The 19,663-nt window shown below is 50.0% G+C and overlaps 1 protein-coding gene across 4 annotated transcripts in view; it reads right to left on the bottom strand.

Moving 5' to 3' along the window:
- Positions 1-2,978: 2,978 nt before the first annotated feature.
- Positions 2,979-19,663, bottom strand: part of ABCB9 (ATP binding cassette subfamily B member 9) — a 39,895-nt gene continuing 23,210 nt past the window's right edge. For all 4 annotated transcript variants that reach the window (XM_041729053.1, XM_041729054.1, XM_041729051.1 and 1 more), the window contains exons 6-12: positions 16,634-16,831; positions 15,215-15,343; positions 12,597-12,785; positions 11,938-12,111; positions 9,227-9,386; positions 7,009-7,145; positions 2,979-4,243 (exon numbers count right to left, since the gene is read on the bottom strand). In XM_041729053.1, the coding sequence (XP_041584987.1) occupies positions 3,983-4,243; positions 7,009-7,145; positions 9,227-9,386; positions 11,938-12,111; positions 12,597-12,785; positions 15,215-15,343; positions 16,634-16,831 (1,248 nt within the window). In that variant the 3' untranslated portion in view covers positions 2,979-3,982. The remainder of the gene's footprint in view (positions 4,244-7,008; positions 7,146-9,226; positions 9,387-11,937; positions 12,112-12,596; positions 12,786-15,214; positions 15,344-16,633; positions 16,832-19,663) is intronic.

A 19,663-nucleotide genomic window follows, 5' to 3' on the forward strand; every position in this document is an offset into this window, starting at 1 on the left:
CATCTCCATTCTATCCCATCCTTCCTTATTTCCTTGTCTGGGTCCCCAGCAGACCAGGCATTCCCCGAGGGCTTGGCTGAATGGTTTTCCCTGATTGCCTCGCATGGTACCTGGGACAGAAGAGCTCCACCGTATTTGCTCAATTAATTACAAAGGAGAAAAAGTCTACTTCAAAAATCATGGCTCTCCACTTCAGACCCACCAGGATGACTGCAATTCAAAATTATAAGTAAATGAAAACAGAGAATAACAAGCATTGGTGAGGATGTGCAGAAACTGGAATCTTACTACTTTGCTGGCAGGAATGTAAAATGGTGCAGCATGGAGATAGTTTGGTGGTTCCTCAAAAATGTGAACCAAAGAGTGACCCTATGACCCAGCATTTCAGTCCTAGTTGTCTACCTGAGAGATATGAAAACATAAATCCACACAAAGACATGAATACTCACGGCAGCACCATTCGTAACAGCCAAAAGGTGGAGACAACCCAAGTGTCCATCGAGAGATGAAGGGATAAACAAAATGTGGTCCATCCACGTAATAAAGGACAACTCAGCGATAAAGAGAAATGGAGAGTACTGACACCTGCTACAACCTGAATGAGGCTTGCAAACAAGATGCTCAGTGAGAGAAGCCGGACACAAAAGGCCACATACTGTATGATTCCACCTGTAGGAGATGTCCAGAAGGGGCAAATCTACAGACAATGCACTGGTGGGTGCTGGGGGCTGAGGGAGGGGGCTATTAATGGGATGGGCTTTTTTTGGGGGGGGAAAGGATAAAAATGTTCTGGAACTAGAAGCTGCTGATGATTGTCCCGCACTGTGAAGGTACTAAATGCCATTAATAGTAAATTTTATGTTGTGTGTATTTTACTAGAGTAAAAACAATTTTAAAGAAATCTTTAAATGCAATGTGTCACCCTAAATTGGATCCTGGAATAACAACAACAACAAAAAACCCATCGTTAACAGGAAATTGGTGAAATAGAAAAAAAAGAAAGCTTGGAGTTTATGGACAGTGACAGGCCAGTGTTGTTTTCTTGGTTACGATAAGTGTGCCATGATCATGTGAGATGGGAACAGAAGGGAAATTGGCTGAGGGCTATATAGGAACTCCTTCTGCCTCATTGCAAGTTTTCTGTAATACTAAAATTAACCCCGGGGCACCTGGGGGGCTCAGTCAGTGAAGTGTCTGCCTTTGGCTCATGTCATGATTTCAGGGTCCTGGGACTAAACTCCACATTGGGCTTCCTGCTTGGTGGGGAATCTGCTTCTCCCTCTGCCCCTTCCCTCACCTCCCCTTACCCATCCACCCACTTGTGCCCTCATATAAAAAAATAAAATATTTTAAAAAAATACTAAAATTAGCCCAAAGTAAATCATTTATTTAAAAGATCATACCTGCCTTCTAAAAAGCAGCTTGCTTGGCTTCTGGAAGGTTCTTTTGTCTGCATGGGCTGAGAGAGGAGCATGGGCTGGGGTGGCGCTGGGCTGGGGGCCTCTGGCAGGGGGACACTCCTAGAGGAGGAAGCTCCAAGGACTCTGGAGGACTAGGATGTCCAGCATAGAGATTGCAAACTGGTGACCCCAGCTGAAGTCTGCCTCGGGTTTTTTGGCCCTGGGTTTTGTAAAACTAATTTGAGCCAGTCTATAAAAAGCAGCCAATCTCACATTAAAACTAGAATTTCCAGCTTCTCCAAAAATCTCTGCACATCTGCTAAGTCAAGGTCACCTTCCTGCATGGCCTCAAGGGGCTGTAGACAAGTCCCAGCCATTCCCACCAAACAGGTACGAGGCCTTGGCTGCCAGTTATTCTCAGCCTTGCACTGTATTCTCTCATTTTTTAATTTTTAAAGATTTTAGGTATGTATGTATGTATGTATTTGAGAGAGAGTGTGTGCTGAGCAGGGAGCCCAATGCAGGGCCCAATCCCAGGAGCCTGAGATTATGACCTGAGCTGAAGGCAGATGCTCAACTAATTGACTGAGCCACCCAGGCGTCCCTGTACCTTCCTTTTAATGAAACAGAAAGGTGTCTCCGCTCCTTTGCAAAAGTGGAAAAGCAGAAAAGAAACCAAGAATGCAGTTGTTTGATATTTCTTACACCTGGCTGATTTCACACACTTCTGATACCTACCTGGTTCCTGGAGGCACCTCTGTTTGAGAACTTGCTCCAACATTTGACCTAAGGTCTTTGCTGTGAAGTCAATACCCTCTCCTCGACCTGTGCCTTAGAGCTCCACTCTTACAGGTGTTCCGTGGTTGGGATCAGACACACACACCTGCTTCTCGGGTGTGAAGCTGGGCTCTACCGCTTACTAGCTAGTGGTCTTGAGTAAGTAGGTTAACCTCCCTGTGATTCAGTTTTCTCAAGCCCCTGAGATGAAGCAGGAGACTTAGTCACTGTTTAGGTCAGTTATCTGGCAGGAAGATGGGTTTATTGAGCTGATATATGTAGTGTGACTATACCAGTAGTTACAATACTGGAGATACTTCTCCAGCACTTGGTAAATAGCCACTGTCCCCGGCCCTCTCCTAGGACCCCAGACTTCCTCACAATCCAGCAAGTAAGAATAACCACCACAGGACTCTTCCTGTGTCCAGTCTTACAACCTCTTTTCTGATTGAGCTGTTAGGTAAGACTTGTTGGCTCCATGGGGTACTCGGTCTCTGATGGAAAAGAACAGGTGGCATTTGCCGGATCTTGGCTTTCCTGGGAGGCACAGAGGTCCCATGGATTTTAAGGAAACGGGTGTCTTACCCTGAACAAGCCCCATGGAGACAGATGGACAGACATGAATAATTCATCTCTGCTGGAGATCCTGGGGACATGAAGAGCACAGATAGGGGGCTCCCAGACCCTGGGTGGCAGCAGGGGGAAGGCTCTATACAACCCAAATCTTTCAGGCTAGGTCTGATGGAAAAACCTAAGTAGGTGATGGGGCAGAGGGCCCAGGAAGAGGTTAGAGGTCAGGGATCAGAGGTAGTACACTTTATTGACCGGATTCTTCCAACATCTTGCAGTGCTCCCCCACCCCCACCCCTGCAAAGCCAGAGCCTGAGCTTTGCCACTGTCCCATCCACCAGACAGGGAAGAGAACGTGTCTCTCAAACATCCAACATCCGAAGGGCCTCCGAGCCTCCGAAGAGCAGAGCAGCAGGGGTGGATGTGGGAGAGGTGGCTGCCGCTGGAGGGGGTATAATGGGAGCAGGGGATGAGGCAGGATCGAGGGGCTCAAGCTGGGTGCAGGGCTGGGGACACCCTGAGGCTTTGTCAGGCCTGGCCAGCCCCTCACTCCCCCCCAGTTAAGGTTAGTTGTGGTTCACAGTGAGACTGGCTTAGATTTGGCAGGGCGGCAGGGACCATGGGCAGACTGGTGCTTTCCACTCTCGCTGCCGACCCTTGGCCTGACTCACGGAGGTGGGAAGAGTGAGAGAGAAAGTCCCCAGAAGGGACAGGGAAGCCCCTTCTCTCGAGGGACAGAGGCCTCGTTCTCCTCTGACATCCCCCAGGCTATTAGGATCTTTCACTCCTGGCTCAGAAGTTTCTGGAACATCTCAGTGACCTTGCCCATCATTACTCCCAATTAAAAAAATGTTTTTGAAGTCTAAGAGTTGACTGGCACCCATGAAACCAAGCAGTAAAAAACCTGGTAAGATCTTGGTTTAAAAAGGTAGCTCTACCTTCTCTTAGAAGTCTTGGGAGACCAGATGGAGACCAGCATTGTCTCCGCTGCCCCGAATGGAGGAGGTGGCTCATGGCAGTGGGGAAGGGGGGGTGTGGGCTGGCGGTGGCCCAGCGGACAGGGTGACAGGGCAGGAACGGGGGCAAGATGCAGGAAGCAGTGACACGTGGGACATGGCAGGTTGCCCTCCAGTGCCATGGGCCTGGGCTCAGAGGGCAGCAGGGTGGCCCCCATGGGTACATGTGCCAGGCAGGCACCAGGGCATCTGCCCCACTGTGAGAGGCAGGGCCCGTGGTCAGGCCTTGTGACCGCTGCTGCCCAACGGCTCCTTGAGGCCAGCTGAGTAGTCCGAGGAGGGCTCGAGCCCCAGCATCTGCCGCTGCACCAGCTTGGCATAGAGGCCACCCTGTGCCAGCAGCTGCTGGTGGGTGCCCTGCTGCACCACGCGGCCCTTGTCCAGCACCACGATGAGGTGTGCGCGCTCCACCGTGCTCAGGCGGTGCGCGATGATGAGCACCGTGTGCTTCTGCAGGTTGCCGTGGATGGCCTGTTGGATCTGGGGAGACAGGAGGGGGCCGGCTTTTGTGGGCACCGCCCCAGCCACCTACAACTCTGCCTGGGCCTGGCCCAGCTCCCAGATCCACCACATCCTAGTGAAGTTTAATCTCTCTGAGACTCAGTTCCTCATTTGAAAGGCCAGGGCTTGCACATGACCAGCCTCCCGGGCTTCAGTTCACGGGGGACAGAGCTCAGTGCAGGGCACAAGGAAGGTGCTTGGCCAGTGACAGGCAAGCCCTAACCTGGTCACCTCTGGTCTTCCTGCTCTTCTACTAACCTTCGCCTTGGCTATTGGTCTCACCATCAGCCCCAAAGCTCAAACCAGTGAGACATGGCCCTCAATTCCTCTCATGCTTGGCTCATCGTCCAAACCCAACTCATGCACAAATTCTGCAGGTGCCATCTCCCCAGTTCATCTAGTCTTTTTTTTTCCATCTCATTCTTTACATCCTTCCACTGCTACCACTGTTACTGCTCCCTGAACGCTGCAACCTGCCATCCACCCACCGCCCTGCGCCCATTGCCCGCATGTATTTAACATTTCAATCAGGAGCGCTTAGTGGCTCAGTGGGTTGAGCACTTCAACACTGCCTTCAGTGTCTGCCTTCAGCTCAGGTCATGATCTCAGGGTCCTGGGATGGAGCCCCATGTTGGGCTTCCTGCTCAGCAGGGAGTCTGCTTCTCCCTCTGTTCCAACCCCTGCTCATGCTCTCTCTCTCTCTCTCTCTCACTCGCTTTCTCTCAAATGAATAAACAAAATCTTAAAAAAAAAAAAAAAGAATAAAATCCAGATGCCACATGACATTCTGCACTTGTCATAGACAAGAGGGCACAACATGAAGAGTGACCCTAATGTAAACTATGGGCTTAAAAATAAATAAACTACGGGCTTTAGTTAGTAACAATGCATTAAAACTGGCTCATCAGTTGTAACAAATGCACCACAGCAAGATGTTAATAATAGGAGAAACTGCCTGCAGGGTAGAAAGGAGATACATGTGAACTATCTGCAGTTTTTGCTCAATTTTCTTTAAACCTAAAACTTTGGGATCCCTGAGTGGCGCAGCAGTTTGGCGCCTGCCTTTGGCCCAGGGCGCGATCCTGGAGACCCGGGATCGAATCCCACGTCAGGCTCCCGGTGCATGGAGCCTGCTTCTCCCTCTGCCTATGTCTCTGCCTCTCTCTCTCTGTGTGACTATTGTAAATAAATAAAAAATTAAAAAAAAACAAACCTGAAACTTTTCTTCAAAACAAACAAACAGGGATCCCTGGGTGGCGCAGTGGTTTAGCGCCTGCCTTTGGCCCAGGGCGCGATCCTGGAGACCCGGGATCGAATCCCACGTCGGGCTCCCGGTGCATGGAGCCTGCTTCTCCCTCTGCCTATGTCTCTGCCTCTCTCTTTCTCTCTCTCTCTGTGTGACTATCATAAATAAATAAAAATTTAAAAAAACAAAACAAAACAAAACAAACAAACAAAACAAAACTCTAAAAAAATAATCCAAACTCTATAACTAAGGCCTGAGGAGGCCCTGTCTCCCTATGACTCTGTCCTCACCTTACTTTGTCAGACTCCCACCAGCCTGACATGCTGACCTTTGGGCTTGCCTGTGAACTTGTTCTGGGCCTTTGCACCTGCTGCCCTTGGATGCTCATCTGGCTCTTCTCTTCCTGGCTCTTGGCTTAAATGGCACCTGCATCTGCTTCTACCCATGAGATGGCCACAGTCCACGAGGACCTGGTCTCTGGGATGACCCAGCTCCCCTAAATGCTCAGTGCTGCCAGGAGAATTGACTGTTCTAGCCAACACCTGATTGTAGGCCCCTGATCTCCCTTTCTTAGAGCATTTAATAAAAAGGGCTTATAATTGTAAATCCTTATTCTGTCCCTTTCTCAAGCACCTGAAGGCCATTCCTTTTTAAAAATAATCATCAGGAAGGACAGGCCTCAGTCTCCCAATCTCTACAGAGGACAGAATTCTGGCCAACAGTTGCCAGCCAGCAGACACCACTGCCTTATCATAACCACACTGACCAACCTTTCACGGGCTTTCCAGTGAGCCCCGCTCCTTCTGTCTTCCTTCTCTTTTAAAATGCCTGTCATCACTGTCACCTCTGTACCAATTAGAATGGAGCTCAGCTCTTTCTCCTACTGTCAGTAGGTACTGAATAAAATCCAGCTTCCATATCTGATTATGAGAGAGTGACCTGTCTTATTCTCTCTCTCAGATGACAGTTTCGTGGTTTACGTACCATAGGCCACAGGTTGAACTCATTCTTGTCTCCTTGTTTATTATGTTTCTCCCCCCTGGCATGGAAGTGCTATAGGGGCTGGTGGCTTGTGTGTCTGGTCACCTACCACTGCAACCTCGGTGCCTGGGACAGCGACTGGTGGCCAGGAGGAGCTCAGTGAGCACCTGTGTAATCAATGGCTCGACCTCTGGAGGGGCCAAGGTAGCTACTCAGTGACAAATACACCATTGGACACTCTTTAGCAATGAAAAGGGGGCTCAGAGAGTGGGAGACACTGTCTTTCATGATGAGCTGAGGGCAGGGCCTCGAATCCAAACTGCTATCATGTAGTGTCAGCTCTATATGAGTCAGTGAGCAGGTCTGGCCCTGGGGTACCCTACCCTGGCTCCTCGCCTTTGGCCCTCAACACCCCAGTCTGGAAGGCTGACACCCTGAGAGAGCTCCTATGGCATCTCTAAGCCTTTCCTGGCTCCTGTTCCATTCTTTGGTGTCACCCCGCCACCCCGCAACTCACCAGGTACTCGCTCTCTGCGTCCAGGGCGCTGGTGGCTTCGTCCAAGATGAGGACAGGTGGGTTCCGCACCAGAGCCCGAGCCATGGCCACGCGCTGTTTCTGGCCGCCTGATAGCTGGGCACCCTTCTCCCCAGTCTCTGCATGACAAAGGGACATAGGTGAGTGAGCAGGGGGTAAGGCTGGGGCAGCTCTAGGGAAGAGAGAGAAGACCTCTTCCTCTTCCTTTCCCTGCTGCCACGGGAGCTATGATCTCCAGGAAAAGGGGCCTGTGCCACCAGCTGGGACCACCAACAGTCCCAAAACTCCCCAAAGGATGCTCTCCCTCCCTGTTCATGCAAATTATGACTACATTCAGTTGGTACTAAGATACCACTTTTTACTTATTAGTTTGGCAAAAATCTCAATGTCTGACACTGCACTGTTCAGGTGTGGCTGTGGGGAGACAGGCACTCCCCCATCTTCCTGGGGCAAGCACCTTTGGGGTAACTGTGTAAATGTATGGATCACAAGTACAAGTGTACAACCCTTGCACCAGCAAACCCACCTCTATGACTCTTTCCTACAGGCTGACTTTCCATGCACAGTACCAAAAGGCACATGTTGTCCACCACTCACAGCACTACTATTGCAAATAAAAACAAAAAAATCTACTCAAATGTCCATCAGCAGGAAACTGAATTTTTTTTTAAGATTTTATTTGTTTATTCACAAGAGACAGAGAGAGAGAGAGAGAGAGGGGCAGAGACACAGGCAGAGGGAAAAGCAGGCTCCATTCAGGGAGCCCAACGTGGGACTTGATCCTTGGACTCCAGGATCAGGCCCTTGGGCCCAAGGCTGAGCCAAACTGCTGAGAGCCACCCGGGCTGCCCAGGAAACTGAATTATTTAAGCAAATTAGCATAAGCCCTGAAATACTATGCAACTATTTATTTCTTTATTTCTTTTTTTTTTTCAATGAAAACAATTTTTTTTTTTTTTTTTTTTTAACAAACCCTTATGTCAAGGGCTAATTTTCAATAGATCACAGCAAGGGAGCTGCTCTGTTACATACAAAACCCTGACCCAAAAGCAGGTCATCTACAAATCATTTAGTACCAGGTTCCCCACTATGCAACTGTTTAAAAACAGAGCAGGTCTCTAAGTGACAATATGGACCAATGATTAAGACACTGTGTTAAGTTAAAAAAAAAAAAAGAAAGAAAGAAAGCCGGGTGCAGAATATAAGGAGCTGGTTTTCTTCTGTAAAAGGTCAGGAGGAAATAAAAATATACATTCCTATTTGCATAAAGAAACTCCCAAAGGGCATGTAAGAAGCTAACATAAGAAATTTTGGTGGGGGGCAGCCCTGGTGGCACAGCGGTTTGGCGCCGCCTGCAGCCTGGGGTGTGATCCTGGAGACCCGGGATCAAGTCCCACATTGGGCTCCCTGCATGGAGCCTGCTTCTCCCTCTTCCTGTGTCTCTGCCTCTCTGTGTGTCTATGAATAAACAAATAAAATCTTAAAAAAAAATTTTTTTTGGTGGGCCAGGAGGAAACAGGGGTAGAGAAAGGGACGGGATAAAACTTTTCACTGTATAGCATTTCACATATATTTTTAGTTTTGAGTCATGTGAATAGCTCCTTCACAAGAATTAAAATTTTAAGTATATTAAATAGAACAAAATATATAAATTAACATATTGCTAAATTTAATATATTAAATATTATATAATTAATATATAATTATTATATGATTAATAATTAATATATTAAAATGTAAAATTAGGCTATCTATATAATTTTTTAAAAAAATAAAAATAATATCCTGGGGTGCCTGGGTGGCTAAGTAGATTAAGCACTGACTCTTGATTTTGGCTCCAGTCAGGATCTCAGGGTCTTGAGACCTAGTCCCATGTCGGGCTCTGTGCTAGGCTTGCTGGGTGGAACCTGCTTAAGATTCTCTTTCTCCCTCACCCTCTACCCCTTCCCTGCCCACGCTCTCATGCTCTCTCTCTCTCTCTCTCTCAAAAAAAAATGTTTTAAAACTAAATAGAGGTGGTTGGTTACATGGTACTGTAAATGTACCAAATCTCACTGAAATGTTCACTTTAAGATGGTTAAGTGAATTTCACCTGAAATAATAAAGAGCAGCTGACAGAAAGCAATGCTTAACTCACAGGGTTGCATCCCTGAGGGTTGACCTTTAGGCACAGTGAAGGTGATGCTCCTGGGCTGCATACCTGTATTGTAGCCATCCTGAAGCTCCATGATGAAGCCATGGGCATTTGCCTTCTGTGCAGCTTCCACCACCATCTCAAAGGGCACGGTGGGCAGACCGTAGGAGATGTTGTCTGTGATGGAGCGGGCAAATAGCACTGGCTCCTGGCTCACCAGGGAGATCTGTGCAGGAGAAAGGATGGGGCATGAAAGGCCAGGAACACATCCATCCAGCTGTCACCAGGAACCTCGCCAGCCCCAGGCCTTTTTGATGCCAGGGGTCTTGGGTTGGAAATCTGATCAGGGCCTGCGCCCAGCTGCTAAGCATCATCTGCCTCTCTTCTCCCAAAACAATAGAGTCTACTTTCTGTACAAGTTTCAGCTTCCTCTGACCAAAAATCTGGGGTCCTAGAATAAGTTGGCTGCTCTGGGCTAAGCCAAATTCCTTGACCTCCAACAGAGCTCGCTGTCTGCCCATGTCCTGGGGGAGTTGGGAGGGAAGAGGGGCGCCTGGCTGGCTTAGTCAGTGTACCATGTGCCTCAGCTCAGGTCATGATCCCAGGGTCCTGGGACTGAGCCCCACATTGGGCTCCCTGCTCAGTGAAGAGCCTGCTTCTCCCTCTCTCCCCTGCTTGTACTCTCTCTCTCTCTCAAATAAATAAAATCTTTAAAACCAAAAGAGAGAGAAAGAGAGAAAGAGAATGTAGAATGTGAGTAAGTCTGTCCATGCCAGAAGACAAGAAGCCACAGCAGGCCCCCAGGCCATGAAGTCCTCCCAGATGCCCCCTCCCTTCAGAGAGAATAATTGAAAGAAGCTTGTCCCATGATTTCAGTATCCGAAACATAGCCTACAAAAATGAGAGTATAGAGGGTAACACTGCAACATTACACATAGAAAAAAAAATCAATTTTATAAATTGGGGATTAGCTAATAATCACAGTGTACCCATAAAATCAGATACATACACACAGCATGACTCTGTTTTTGCTAAAAAACAAACAAATATATGTAGGGGGGCCTGGGTGGCTCAGCTGGGTAAGCTTCCAACTCTTGATTTTGGTTCAGGTCATGATCTCAGGGTGGTGAGATCAAGCCTCATGTTGGGCTCTGTGCTGGCTGTGGAGCCTGCTTAGGATCTCTCTCCCCTCCCTCACCCTCTGCCTCTTTCTCTTTCTCCCAAAAAACAAAAAAAGCAAAAAAAAAAAAAAAAAGTATATATGTGTCTTTACATATTAATGCATTTATATCAAGATAGAAAACAGGTTGGAAAGGATATTTACTAAACTGCTAACAACAGTTACCTACACGGAGTGGAATTTAAAAGGTGAAATGGAGGGGGACTCTCACATCTTAATTCCAAAATTCTCTGAATATATGGGAATGTGGTTAGATTGTTGCATTTTACTGTTTGGGGCTTATGAAGATTACAATTTTTAATTTGAACTAAAAAGAAGGCATTCACAGAAGAGGAAATCCAAGTAGTAAACCACATGGAAAAGTATCTGATATATTTAGTCGTTAGGAAAATGCAAAAGACTGCTGTGAACTACTTCTACATGTATACTCACCAGCTGGCAAAAACAGCACTGTCAATATTAACTGTCTGAGAATATTACAAGTCTGAGCATATTAGCTATTGCAAAGCCTGAATGTCTCTGCCTAAGGGCCACTTCCAGAACTCTGGTGGGCAGAAGCCTTGTCATCATACACCTGGGACCACTGCTCAGCCATCTACACCTGGTTATGTGCAGATGGGTGGGCAGATATCACAATGTGTGGCCTCTGCCACCATCTAGAAAATGGCTAGGAGTTCTGGAATCTCTGTGCCAACCCTTAGGCTCTCCTATAATTTAATGTATGTTGATGATGAAAATGGTGCCTTCCTGATAGTTGGTTTTTCTTGCATTGTGTACCACCTGAACAACCATCCAGGGCATCCCTGTTTTTAGAGCTAGCACAGGATCAGGTGTTGAGGATCCCTTTCTAAAATAATTACCAAAAACCATATGCTCATGAATAGCCTCCTTTAAGTATTAGAAATGACTTAAATGTGGAGCAACTGGAACTCACATCCACTGCTAGTGGGAATGTAAAGTTGTATGACCACTCCAGTGACAATAGCTACTAAATGTAAAGTGGATACTATGTATCCACTCTGGGAGAACATACATACCTGTGTACACCAGAAAACATGGACAAAATTGTCTATGTCAGTATTATTGGTAACAGTAAAAACAGGAAACAATCCAAGCATCCATGAGGAGCAGAATGCACACATAGATTGTGACATGTTTACACAGGAGATTATCATCCAGCAACGAAAATGAATGAACTACAACCAGAGCCTCAAGCTGGATGTCTCACAAATAAGGCTGAGTGGAAGAAGCAAGACACAGATGAATGCATGCATGCTCTACGATTCCAGCCAGGTGAAGTTCAAAGGTAGGCAAAACACAGCTCTGCTGTTTGGGGAGACATAAGGCGATGGTAAAACCAAAGAAAAGGAGAAGATCATAAAAGTCAGGGAGATGTGGCTCCTGGAGGGAAGAGAAGGGACACATGGGGTGGAGGAGTGCTGGAATGTTCTGTGTCTTGACCTGGGAGCTGGTGCACTGGTGAAACCCTCTGAGCCATACATCTACCTATGTCACTTCTCGGTATGTGTGTTACAGCTCACAGGGGTGAAGGTCAGACAAAGAAAGTGCGCGGGATAACAAAGGTCCATTTCCGTACCACTCGGTGCAGGTACTTGTGGTCATAGGCACTGATGGGCTTCCCATCCAGCAGCACGCAGCCCCCCTCCAGGGGGTAGAAGTTCTCCAGGATGTTGACGCAGGAACTCTTCCCACTGCCTGAGGGCCCCACGAGCGCGGTCACCTTTCCTGGGGACAGGCTGAAGGAGACATTCTGCAAGGAACACGCGGACACCGTGTGGGGCCACTGGCTCAGATGCTCTGGCCTCGGACACGGGCGGGCACCATTCCCAGCTCCCCTGTGCTCTTTGCCATGGTTGGGCACTGCCAGCCGTCAAAATGCTCTCCTTTCTAGGATTTGGCAGCAGCTTGATGCTCATTTCCACTGCCTGGGTGCCTCTTCCCCTTGCTCAGGACCCAGCTCAAATGTCCGCTCCTCTGAGAAGCCCTCCTTGACTGTTAACACCATCCCTGTAAACTACCTCGATCACACCACCCTGATTTACTGCCTTCCTAGCACTTTATCTGGAATACTCTGTTAATGGTCTGCCTTCCCTGACTACAGCCCAAACTCCACGAGGACAAGGACTCCACCTTACGTAATCCTGGCTACATTGCAAGGCCTGGTGTGTAGGAGCTGCACCCAAGATGGGATGAGGGAAGGGACGATAGGGCGGGCCTCAGGCACCCCTCTCTCACCTGCAGGACTTGGGTGTGGGGCCGAGTGCGGTAGGTGAAGGTCACGTTCTCAAAGTCCACCCGGCCCTCCAGGCGCTCAGGGGCCAAGTTCCCGTCATGCACCATGGTTGGCTGCCGGTCAATGAACTCGAACACCTTTTCGGCGGCCCCCACTCCCTGCATCAGGCCGCTATAGACGGAGCCCACGGACTGCGGGGGGAGGAAACGCGTTCCTGTCTCACTGATACCCCAATGTTGGGACACCCCCCCATGGTGCCAGAGAGATGAAGGCAGGCCAGAGAGAGCAGGGACACAACAGCCGCTCTGGGGGGTGGCCAGAGGACGCTGCCAGGGTACCCCACCAGTGCAGCAGATAATGACAACACTGACGAAACAAAAGCAGCAAGAGGTGCCTGGGTGGCTCAGTTGGTTAAGCGTCTGCCTTTGGCACAGGTCATGGTCTCAGGGTCCTGGGATCGAGCCCCACATCCGGAATCTCTGTTCAGTAGGGAATCTGCTTCTGCCTCTGCCTCTGCCCACCCCCTGCTGGTGCTTTCTCTCCTTCTCAAATAAATAAGTAAAACCTTTAAATTAAAAAAAATGAGAGCAGCAATAAATAATATTGAGCTGTTAGAACACATTAGGAGCCAGTGCCTTGTGGCCATTACAGCTAAACTTCACCCCATCCTGCAGGGTGGATGTTATCACCTCCCAGAAGAGGAAACGGAAGGGTAGGGAAGTTACATGAACCAGCCAGAATGTGGCAGAACAGGGCTTCCAAACAGAATTACTCTCTTGGCTGCCACAGCAATTTTTAAATTTCGGTTTTATTTATTTATTTTTAAATTTATTTTTATTTATTTATGATAGACGTAGAGAGAGAGAGAGAGGCAGAGACACAGGCAGAGGAGAGGGAGAAGCAGGCTCCATGCCGGGAGCCCAACGCGGGACTCGATCCCGGGACTCCAGGATCGCGCCCTGGGCCAAAGGCAGGCGCGAAACCGCTGAGCCACCCAGGGATCCCCTAAATTTTGGTTTTAAAAACTGCTCTTAATTCATGCAATCCATACTCCTTGGGTAAGAACGTACACGACATAAAACATGAGTGATACCAGCAGCTCATTTAATGAGCCCTTTGTGTATGTGTAGGTCCTAGCATTATCTTGTCTTTTGCTGATGAGGAAACTGAGGCATAGAGAATTCAAGTCACTCCCCCCAGGTCACACAGCTGGGAGGTGGCAAAGCCAAGACTTGAACCCAGGTATGGCTGGGTCCTGAGTTCAGGCCCTTGATCAGTACTGTGATCAAGGGGCCTGACTGGGGAATCCAGCACAGCTAGGACCTGCATCACTAATATCAAGATATTATCACTGGTGTTAAGATAGGAGCGCCACGGAGACGGTGCCCCTCCTGCCTCCTCCACGAGGAGGCCCCAGGTATCCACATACTATAGTTTTCCAGTCCTTCCTCTGTGCGTTTACAAACACATGCACATATTTGATAAATAATTGTGAGATCGGGACTCCTGGGTGGTTCAGCAGTTGAGTGTCTGCCTTTGGCTCAGGGCGTGATCCTGGGGTCTGGGATTAGTCCCACATCGGGCTCCCTGCATGGAGCCTGCTTCTCCCTCTGCCTATGGTCTCTGCCTCTCTCTGTGTCTTTCGTGAATAAATAGAATCTTAAAAAAAATTTTTTTTAAATAAAAATAAAAACCATGACCCTGGCCTCAGACTCTTTCTACTGCTTCACGGCACATCTCAGGGTCCCCTGCACACCAGTATGTACAGATCCACTTCCTATCTATAGCTGTTGCCTCGTTTCTATAGCACAAACATACTGCTTCTGGAACATGGATGTGCCATATCGGCCCAATCCCTGACCGGTGGGCAGCGGAGGATGCTTTGACTTTTCAATAGCAGAAACAATGCTTCGCTGGGTGTCCACACACCTCTGCCCACCAGTGTGGGCATGTCTGCAGCCCAGGGTTCCTAGAGGCAGAACTGCTGCATCAGATGACAGGCAGGTGTGACTCTAGCCAATGGGAAGTGCCATCCACAGCCGATGCTAACACCCTCTTCTCATGCACTTCCTCAGCTTTATCACTGGAGGACAGAGGCCCAAATTCGGTGCCAGGGACTTAACGCCCCCACTCCAAGCATCCTCAAACAGCAACTGGGGGAGGCTTGGGCATGGACACCCCAGCTCCCTGTCTCAGGGTCTGCTCCTGGGGGAACCCAAATTGAGGCAATCTAAAACAAGCCCTGTTTCTTCTTTAAAGTGTGTTAAAGTCAGACCCATCTGGCTTTGACCCCGGTTCCCCCCCAAACGTGATGGGCCAGTCCCTTAAACTCTCTGAGCCTCAGTTGCTTTTTCTGAGAAATGGGAGGCAGGACAGTACTGAGACCCCTCACGGTCTTCTTAGAAGCATTTCCTGAAAACGTCCTTGTCCCTGCCAGTTTGCTCAGTAAACAGAGCTATAGCAGCTACTCAATAATATTACTGTTATTGTTGGTAGATGTTCTCTCCTCACCTACCTAGAAATACCCCATCCATCAGACCCTGGTGCATCTCCTACCTCTTAGACCCACTTTCCCAACCCTCCAGTTCCCCAGGACCCCCTCCCCCAGCCAGCCCCTCACCTCCATACAGTCTCCCAGGACAAATTCGTAGATAATGAAGGAGATGAGGTTGCCGCTGGTCATCTGCCCCGAGATGACGAGGTGGCCCCCGTAGTAGAGGATACTGACCTGGACTACCAGCAGCGTGAGCTGGGGGCAGAGGGAAGGGGGGACCCGGGTCACGGGGGAGGCCTTGGCTCAGACCTGGCCCTGCCCCCATGCCCTGCCCCCTAGGCTGCAGGGGCAGGTGAGAGCGGGTGGACTGTGCTCTCCCAGCCACAGACAGACTCCAGCCAGGCAGGGATGTCCTCCCAGATGCTGTCATTCATGCCTGCCCACTTCCCGGCCCTGGACTTGGTCCCCACAGAGGCCCCCAGCTGGAGGCAGCCAGGGACCTGGCAGAGAACAAGGCTTTCTTTGTAAGGCCCTGGCACACACACACACACACACCCAAGTGCCTCAGCCAGGCCAGGCAGGAGCTATTAGTTTTCCTCCTCACTGGAAAGAGCATGGCTCAGGGAGTTTGGTCCACTGGCTGAGGTCACACTGCAAGCCAGGCAAAGCAGGATGATGGGGTCTGTTTCCTATCCCACTAGGTCCCGTGAAGGAGGGGCTGTGTCCAGGGGAGCCCTGCCTCCCACTGCCTCTAGCACCTGAGAGGTGGGAGAGGAGTGGAATCTGAGTACCCATGACAACCCATTCGGGCTCCATATTTGCCTCTCCCCACTCTGAGCCCCTGGTTGGGTGAGACCGAGATTGATGGATAGTTAGACCACAGTACCTTTGTGCAAGGGACAAAAGGCACCCATGCAGGGGTCAGATTGCTGAGAGGCTTGGCTAGCTGAGTTGGATTTCAGGACCCTTCTCCTGGCTGAGTACTTTTGAGGGGTGGCCTGCCCTGTCCCCTGGTTGATGATCACTCCTTTTTCCCCCGGAACTCCAAACCCTTTTCATACCTACCCCAGCTACCCCCCAAAATGCCTACTTCCCAGATGTGGCCAACAGACTGCAACAGGCTCCAAGTGCTCCCCGTTCTCCAGGGAGGTGCTATGACTCATCCCCAGGGAGTGAGTGACCCAGACACTCTAATGGGGTATGTGTGGTTGTGACGTCGGACCTGCCAGACAGTGCAGCCTAGGTTGGGTCCTGCTGGCTTCGAGGTGACTCCCTTCTGGGCCAAGGATGTTTCCCCATTTGAGATGTTTCCCCTGCCACCCTACACCCAGGTGAGAGGGAAAGAGGAGGTGCCCCATGAGGACATTCACTGAGAGGGTGCATTCTTTTCCAGAAAGATTTACCTGTGGACAGGCAGAGTGAAGTCAAGTGCAGCCAGCCTGACACCAACATACGGGGACTCAGGCTCACGCCCTGCTCAAGGGATCCCCCATCTATGTGTCCCGCCCCCCAACAGTCAGACTTGCCAGGGCCAGGGGCACATACCCCGCTGCCCCAGACGTAGTACGTGTAGGCTGCAGCCTCCTTCCTGTTCAGCTTGTACACCTGCTGCAGCTTCCGAGAGTACACCTCTGCCTCCTCCTCCTCGTTGGCAAAGCTCCGTACTGTCTTCATGGCACTGATGGTCTCCTCGGCTGTGCTGCTGGCCCTTGCCAGGGCATTTTGGACCTCTTTGGAGAGCCTCTGTGGACAGGAGTGGGGACAAGAAGGAGACCCCAAAACAGGCAGTCTCACCATCTTTTTTAAATTTTATTTATTTATTCGTGAGAGACACACAGAGAGAGAGAGAGAGAGAGGGAGGGAGAGAGGGAGAGAGAGGCAGAGACACAGGCAGAGGGAGAAGCAGGCTCCATGCAGGGAATCTGATGTGGGACTCGATCCTGAGACTCCAGGATCACACCCTGGGCCAAAGGGAGGCGTTAAACCACTGAGCCACCCTGGGATCCCCCCAGTCTCACCATCTAACAGCCCTTCGGCCTCTCCAGGTTTTTCTACCTTCTTTTTTTTTTTTTTTAAAGATTTTATTTTATTTTTTTTAAATAATTTTTTAAAATTTTTATTTATTTATGATAGTCACACACACAGAGAGAGAGAGAGGCAGAGACACAGGCAGAAGGAGAAGCAGGCTCCATGTACCGGGAGCCCGACGTGGGATTCAATCCCCGGTCTCCAGGATCGCGCCCTGGGCAAAAGGCAGGCGCCAAACCGCTACGCCACCCAGGGATCCCTTTAAAGATTTTAGATTTTATTTATTTATTCATGAGAGACACACACACACACACACACACACAGAGGTAGAGACACAGGCAAAGGGAGAAGCAGGCTCCATGCAGGGAGCCTGACGTGGGACTCGATCCCGGGTCTCAATGATCACCCCGGCCCGAAGGCAGGCGCCAAACCACTGAGCCACCCAGGGATCCCCTCTACCTTCAATTAGTACCAGCTCTCTGCACAGAGTTCCAAGGACAAAAGGATGAGACCAAGCTCCCCATTCTTCCCCATCGCCTTCTAGTTCTACCTGACAGATTCAGAAAATAGACTCTAGCTGGGTTCTTGGGGTGAGCTCCTAAGGTTCCAGCTCCTGAGGGATGGGGGTGCTGATCACTAAGTCTTTTCTAGTACTTAAAGGTGGTTATTCATAACCAGACAGTTTTTGGTAATCCTCTCAGAAAAGGAACCTTAACACTTGATTCTATGCTGGAATAAGACAGGAATGCCCTGGATGGTTGTTTAGGTTGTACACTATACAAGAAACACCAACTATTTAGGGTGTGCCATTTAGATTATCAATATACTATAAATTATGGTAGGGTCTGAGGATTGGCACATAAATTCCAGAACTCCTAGCCAAATTCCAGATGGTGGTGGGGGGCTGTGAAATCTGGCTGCACACTATGTGTGTATGACCAGGTATAGATGGCCAAGAAATAGTCCCAAGTGTTGGAGCACCAGGCTGCTGTCCACCAGAGTTCTAGAAGCAGCCCCTGGTCAGAGCTGTTCAGGCCTTGTGAGAGTTAACATGCTCAGATTCTCAAACCATTGAGGAAAGCTACCAGAGAGGCCAAGCCAGGATCATGCCTGGGCCTGTCCCATAACCTTTGAGTCTTGCTGAGGCCATCGGAAGCATGTGGTGTGTTCTGGCATCTTGGGTGGAGCCATGCCATGTCCTGAGTCACGTCTGGCCATGGGCAATGTGTGTGTGGCTTGTGGTGATGACTTGGTGGCTGTATTCAACACAGTCAGGTACCAGCAAGAGAGCTAAAGAGAGCTTCCTAGAGGCCTCGCCCAATTGACCTTGAAGGCGGGACTTGAGGGGTAAGGGGCTGATGGGGGAAGCTCCAGGGTTTCCTGCCCTGTCCCAGAGCCTGGCCGGAAAGCAGGAAGGGCAGAGTGGGGAGTAGATTGAAGGAAATGGCTCTAACCCATATATTTGCTCTTTCTACTCAGGGAGGAAACAGAGGCCCATGACCCAGAATCATGGGGGAGAGGACCCTCCTGGGCGCTAGGCTCTGCCAGAAGGAGCCACAGTGGTTATGGGGAGTGGATGCATTTTGGGGCTGGCCTCAGGCCACGGGCACCAAAGGTTCTAACTGAGCTGGTCACTCTGCTCAGGAGGACCCCTGTCCCCTCAGGTCCTGGTCCCTGGGGAAGAAGCCGCCCACACCTGTCTAAACACAGCCTCGGGCCCTGACAGCTCAGGAACACCCACCAAGGTGGGGAGCAGGAGGAGGGTGAGCAGGGGTCTAGCTCATCCAGGCCAACCCTCCTGACAGAGGCAGTGCCAGGAAACAGCCAGTGAGGCCTGCAGCCTTCCCAGAGCTGCATCGTGGGTGAGGGCCTGGCTCATGGGGCCTGAGCCGCCCCCACATAAACATACACTCCAGAGAAAGAGAGCACACTTGGCACTCAGTGTACACCAGAGTTCTTGCAAAGGCCTCAACCGGACTCTCCTTTCCTTCCTGCCCTCATTTCCTGCCCTGTCCCCTCACTCACACTCTAGCACCACTGGCCTCCCTGCAGCTCTTCACATATACCTGGCACCTTTCCACCTCAAGGCCTTGGCACTGGCTCTGCCCTCCACTGGGAAGGCACTTCCCGGAGATGTCTCTCTTTCCTCACACGTCACCTTCTCAGAAAGACCGATTTAAAGTGGCAGCCACCTGCCATGCTCCCCATCTCTCTCTCTCTCTCACTCCTTTTTTCTCGTTACCACTCACCATCTCATCATATTACATACTGATGTTATTATTACTGTTATTTATTGTCTGCCTTTTCCACTAGAGGATAAGCCCCTTGAGGGCAGAAGCTTCTCTGTGTCCCTGATGGATCCTGGTACTTGGGAATAGGAGGAGCTTAATGACGATCCCCAGAATGACTGAAGCCATGGGTGAATGAACATGGACACAGCCACAGGATGAGTCCTTTACTGCTCCCCTACCTCTGGGTGGCACCCCCAGACCCTCCTGAGGCTCTTCCCTCCCTCAGAAGCCTTGCATGCAGACCCCAGCAGGGACA

The sequence above is a fragment of the Vulpes lagopus genome, chromosome 14 (assembly GCF_018345385.1).
Source record: "Vulpes lagopus strain Blue_001 chromosome 14, ASM1834538v1, whole genome shotgun sequence".
NCBI classification, from domain to species: Eukaryota; Metazoa; Chordata; class Mammalia; order Carnivora; family Canidae; genus Vulpes; species Vulpes lagopus.